Source organism: Lactuca virosa, chromosome 8 (assembly GCF_052849685.1).
Source record: "Lactuca virosa cultivar CGN04683 chromosome 8, Lactuca_virosa_CGN04683_v6, whole genome shotgun sequence".
NCBI lineage: Eukaryota > Viridiplantae > Streptophyta > Magnoliopsida > Asterales > Asteraceae > Lactuca > Lactuca virosa.
The window spans coordinates 36,954,367-36,959,965 of record NC_136433.1 but is presented as its reverse complement, the minus strand read 5'-3'; the positions used below and the strand labels follow the sequence as shown (position 1 = coordinate 36,959,965).

General features: G+C 34.9%; 1 protein-coding gene across 2 annotated transcripts; it reads left to right on the top strand.

Annotated features, from left to right (window-relative positions):
• The first annotated feature begins 252 nt into the window (after window positions 1-252).
• Window positions 253-5,152, top strand: LOC145128449 (uncharacterized). Of its 2 annotated transcripts, XM_079063242.1 has the most exons (9): window positions 253-570; window positions 742-809; window positions 1,036-2,135; window positions 2,216-3,260; window positions 3,359-3,638; window positions 3,737-3,844; window positions 3,948-4,226; window positions 4,328-4,471; window positions 4,540-5,152. In XM_079063242.1, the coding sequence occupies exons 3-9, from the start codon at window positions 1,043-1,045 to the stop codon at window positions 4,726-4,728; spliced, it is 3,138 nt and encodes a 1,045-aa protein (XP_078919368.1). In that variant the 5' UTR covers window positions 253-570; window positions 742-809; window positions 1,036-1,042; the 3' UTR covers window positions 4,729-5,152. The 2 variants fall into 2 exon arrangements, with proteins under 2 accessions (XP_078919368.1, XP_078919367.1); XM_079063241.1 differs by lacking the exon at window positions 742-809.
• Window positions 5,153-5,599: the final 447 nt, after the last annotated feature.

Here is a 5,599-nt window from a genome sequence, read left to right as displayed (position 1 = left end):
TGAATATATATATATATATATATATATATATATATATATATATATATATATATATTTTAAGTGGAAAAGACTATGAAATCGAAGGAGTCAAATCTTCAAACCTTTTTGAAATGTGTGATGTTAGTCTCAAGTTGCTTCATATACTTTCTCCAAATGGATTTGATTATCCAATCCAAGTACTTAATAAAATATTTGATGGCTATAATAACGTAATTAATGTGGAAGTTGAAATTACCCCTTCAAGCGTGGGGGAATATTCCCAAAATAAATAAAAAACAAAGAGGTCGCTTATGGAGTAAATGCTTCAACTCTGGCTAGGGCATCTTCCCTCCCCCATTCGCCATTGGCGATAAGCCAAAACTCATACTTACAGCTCTTAATCCCTATCGCCTTCATTCATTTCTCCATATACCTCTCCTTTCACTCTCCATTCAACCCTTCAATTGGAAATTTCGAAACATAAATAGGTTTAAATCTGACGATTTAAAAAAAAAAATTGTTATTAGGGTTACTGAGAAGAAGATCCGCACTCAAAACGTACGATTCGGCACGTAATTTATGAGGATTTAGGTAAACCTTCTTGTTCTCTACTGTTTGTATTACATATTCTTGTTTTTTGCGTCTATATATGATATATATGATTAAAACTACCTGATATTGCATCCGATGAAGCTGTAATACGTGATTTTAATTTGGGTCATTCTGAATAAGATCACTTAGTTTTTTTTTTCTCCGTTACAGTTTGCAAATGCAAAATGATGGCGATTAATTAAACATCTGGCATCGGCTGTTTTGAATTTATTAGACGAGTTAGCAATTTTCTTGATACTTTTTAAGTTTTATCGAATTTGGAGTTGACAGTAACATTTAGCATCCTAATTATTAGTGTTGCTCTGGTTTTGGGATGATGGGGGTAATCTAATCTATAGTTGAAATTGGGATTTGGGAGTTATCATTAATTGAAATCTGTCTCTGAGATTGAACTCGTCTCAGTTAAGTTAAAAAAAGTTGTTGATTCTTGTGCCTCTATTGCAGCTGGAATATGGCAGACTCAAGGGTCGATGTCATACTTGAATTTCTCAGAAGGAATAACTTTGCTAGGGCTGAGGCAGCATTGCGAAGTGAGATTGATAATCGGCCTGATTTGAATGGGTTTATGCAAGGTCTTAACCTTGGAGAGAAGGAATTGTTAGAAAAGGAGAATATTGCAAAACCTGTTGCATCTGGCAACAGAGAAAGGAGTTCTTCAACAAGTGATGAAGTTTCAAAAGAGGAGCATATTGTGAAAGAGATAGAATTTGGGACTAAAAGGAATGGATCTGATAGTAAATGGGAGATTGCTTCCTTTGAAGGAGACCAAAATAGTGAGCAGATTGGAGCAAGGAGTAAGAATTTTGTTTTTTCTAATGGTTCAGATGACAATCTTCTTGATTTGTATACATGGAGGTTCAATCCAAGTAATGGGTATGATGATGATGATGATGATGAAGATGATAATAGTATCAGAACAGACACTGTGAAGGAATATCAAGTTTCTTCGCTTTCAAAGATTCATCCATCTGAGGCTTCTAATACAGAAACAGGTTTCTCTGGGGATGGAAAAGTGTCATTTCTTGGACCTGTAATTACTAGTAAAACAAATTTGGTGCCAAAACAGCAGATTATGGATAAACTTGTTGATCCTAAGGGGCTTAATTGTCAAAAAGATGGTTTTGTGGATAACCCATGGTCAAGAAACGATGAATTCAATTGCTCTATTAAAACAGTATTCCCATTTTCTGAAGGAGATGCATCCACCAGTTATGGTGTTGGTGAGAAAGAAGATGGAAAGAGAAAAGCAGACAACATTAGGGCAGCAATTAAAGAGCAAGAAAATGAAGTTGGAAGAGCTTTATACTTTGCAAAAACTCAAGGAAGCAATGAAACCCTAGGTTTTGGTGGATCCGAGAATCAGAAAGAAGAACTACCTAGACTGCCACCTGTCAAACTAAAGTCAACTGAGAAACTTTCAAGTATGAATTGGGAAGAGAAGCATGAACATGATGATGCACATGGACAGATTCTTAATGCTGACAATGCTTATCTTATAGGATCATTTCTTGATGTTCCTCTTGGTCAAGAACTAAGCTCTTCAGGTACATTACTCAAATTGAATTTGTTTTGGTACTTTATGAATTATACTGTTTCGTTCTAACTATTTTAATTGAATCTTTAGGTTTAAAAAGGCCTGTAGGAGGTAGTTGGAGGTCAATAAGTCAAGGGATTACAGAAGACACATCGGATCTTGTTTCAGGTTTTGCAACAATTGGTGATGGTTTGAGTGGATCTATTGATTACCCAAACCCACATGAGTATTGGGATTCAGATGAATATGATGATGATGATGATGTTGGGTACATGAGACAACCAATTGAAGATGAAACATGGTTTCTTGCCCATGAAATTGATTACCCAAGTGATAATGAGAAAACAACAGGTCAAGGAACCAGTCCAGATCCACAAGAAAGAATCATCCCAAACAAAAACGAAGATGATGATCAATCATTTGCAGAAGAAGATTCATACTTATCTGGTGATCAGTATCCAATCATTACTCATTCCAATGTTGAGTATGATGGAGAGTTAATGGAGGAAGAGGAGTTGAGTTTGATGAGTGGAGAACCTGTGTGGCAAGGGTTTGTGTCTCCAACCAATGAGCTTGTTATGTTTGGTGAAGGGAAAGTTGTAGATGATGGTGGAAGTAGATCAATTGGTGTAGGGATTAATAATGATGTGACTGAAACTTTGGTTGAAGGTGACATTGATAATAATGATCTTCCACTTCCACTTCCACTTCCACCAAACAGAGTTAAGAAAGAGACACCCAAGAATGTGAGTGAAGGTGGATTTTCTTTTCCACCTCCTAAAAACGGACAGGTGGCGAGTGTTTCTAGTCAACCTTCATGGTCAAACTCAAACAACAATAAGGCCATTGTAGGTGATGACAGTGATAAAAGCTCAAGGGAAGAAGAAGAAGATGATGATGATGGTGATGTTTTGAATTCAGCAATGCCCTTGGATTATGGTTTTGGTGAAAGAGGGCATATTGGGAAAGAGGAGGATGAGAAAGTTGTTGATGATTCAAGAGAAGATGAAGAAGATGCAGGGGCAATTTTGGAAGATGAAGAAGCGGTTGCTGTCCAAGAGCAAGTGAAACAGATAAAGGCTCAGGAGGAAGAATATGAGACCTTCAATCTTAAAATTGTGCACAGAAAAAACAGGTATGATTATGAAATCTAATGTATCTACATATCATGTTATGGTTTGGTTTATTTTATAAACTAAATATATCTTTTTTTTTTTAAAAAAAAAAACACAGAACTGGTTTTGAAGAGGACAAGAATTTCCATGTTGTTTTGAATTCTGTGATTGCTGGTCGTTATCATGTAACCGAATATCTTGGATCAGCTGCATTCAGTAAAGCCATTCAAGCACATGATCTTCACACAGGGATGGATGTATGTGTGAAAATCATTAAAAACAATAAAGACTTTTTTGACCAAAGTCTTGATGAAATAAAGCTCCTCAAATTTGTCAACAAACATGACCCTGGTGACAAATACCATCTTCTCAGACTCTATGATTACTTCTATTACCGAGTAAGTCACATTGGTATAATACTCAATTCATTCATTCTCTTTTTAGTTTTATTCCAAATATACCCTTACCTTACATTTTCCAATAATACCCTTTTCAGGAACATTTGTTAATCGTTTGTGAACTTCTAAAGGCAAACTTATACGAATTCCATAAATTCAACAGAGAATCCGGTGGTGAGGTTTATTTCACAATGCCAAGATTGCAGGTTTGCTGTAATTTACATTTTTGGTCCGAAAATGTGTTTTTTTTTTTTTACAATATTGGTTCTTATTTGAGAGATTTGTGACATTTTTGTTATGTTTATGTAGTCAATAACGATCCAGTGTTTGGAGGCGCTTGAGTTCTTACATGGTTTAGGGCTTATACATTGTGATTTAAAACCTGAGAATATATTGGTGAAGAGTTACAGCAGATGTGAAGTGAAAGTGATTGATCTTGGAAGCAGTTGTTTTGAAACAGATCATCTTTGTTCTTATGTCCAATCAAGGTCTTATCGTGCCCCTGAGGTTCTTTTAGGGCTTCCTTATGATAAAAAGATTGATGTTTGGTCACTTGGCTGCATTTTAGCTGAACTTTGTACTGGAAATGTACGTATTCTTTTTCCTTTTTCTCTTTTAAAATTTTAATCTTTAAACAAAATAATATACATATAAAAATAAAATGAGGTGTATGTGTTTGTTTGTTGTAGGTTTTGTTCCAGAATGATTCTCCAGCTACTTTGCTTGCACGTGTGATTGGAATTATAAGTCAAATTGATCAAGATATGCTTGTAAAAGGAAAAGATGCACATAAATACTTCACCAAAAACCATATGCTTTATGAGCGTAATCAGGTACTATGATTATAATAATTCTTGTATTAATCTGTGCATGTAATAATGTACAAGTTTTTATTCTTCAGGACACAAACAGATTGGAGTATCTGATCCCAAAAAAGACATCTTTAAGGCACAGATTACCAATGGGTGATCAAGGATTCATTGATTTTGTCTCCCATTTACTTGAAATCAACCCAAAAAAGCGTCCTTCAGCAGCACAAGCCTTGAAACATCCATGGTTATCATACCCTTATGAACCAATTTCCTCATGATGAAAACAAAATCACCAAAATACCCTTGGGTTGGATAAACACACAAGTTAAAACAAAACATGATGTACCTTAAAAATACATGGGTTTTAGGGCACCCAAACGGAGGGTTTTTTTTTAGACATTCCACGTCAGCAAAGTGCATAGGGTATGTATGTGCATGGTTTGAGTAAGTGGCTGGCAGTGCCCTTTTCCCTTGCCAAGTTGTATTTATATTTTTGTGTAATGGGATTTGTGATTTTTTTTTTTATTACCGATTTTGATTTGTTGTGGTGGAAGGGAAATATTGAAAATCTTTGTTGTAACTTCTCACTTGTACATGAATATGATAATTCACAGACAGTGTGGTCGTATACTTTATACTTTGATGTAGGCAGTCGTGGTTTAGTATTAGTGTTTGTGGAAATTGAAATACCCAATTAACCAATTTTTCGGTTGGCTTTTCTTCCATTCATTAATCATCATGTTGTCACCTTTTGCCCTCTTCATACATTTCTAAGTCATGGTAACCTTTCTTTAAAGTAATTAACTAAACTGTCCCACAAACGGGAGAATTAATAAAAATAAATATTTTTTTTTGGAATTTGCAAAAAAATCAACATATGCGGAATGACTAACAAAAGTTGTTCAAAATAGGTAGTGGTTGGCGAAATAGTATACTTTAGATTATGACATTTTATATCTCGGTTGAAAAAATGTATTTCGGAATACAATCTAGAGTGTATGGTCGTGATGGAGTAAAAAAAGAAAGGTACATTTATTGCATAGATTTGTCCATTCAAGCTGTTTTGTCAAACGCGTATCACGGACTTTGTTGTCGACATTTGTTGATAAATATACGAACAAAGATCGACAAACAAGAGATAATAAATTA

Bases quoted from the DNA above. Each gene is read 5' to 3' on its own strand.
- LOC145128449 (XM_079063241.1), top strand. From the start codon at position 1,043: ATGGCAGACTCAAGGGTCGATGTCATACTTGAATTTCTCAGAAGGAAT. The intron at 3,639-3,736 runs GTAAGTCACATT...TACCCTTTTCAG, and splicing joins ATGATTACTTCTATTACCGA to GAACATTTGTTAATCGTTTG. The intron at 3,845-3,947 runs GTTTGCTGTAAT...ATGTTTATGTAG, and splicing joins TCACAATGCCAAGATTGCAG to TCAATAACGATCCAGTGTTT.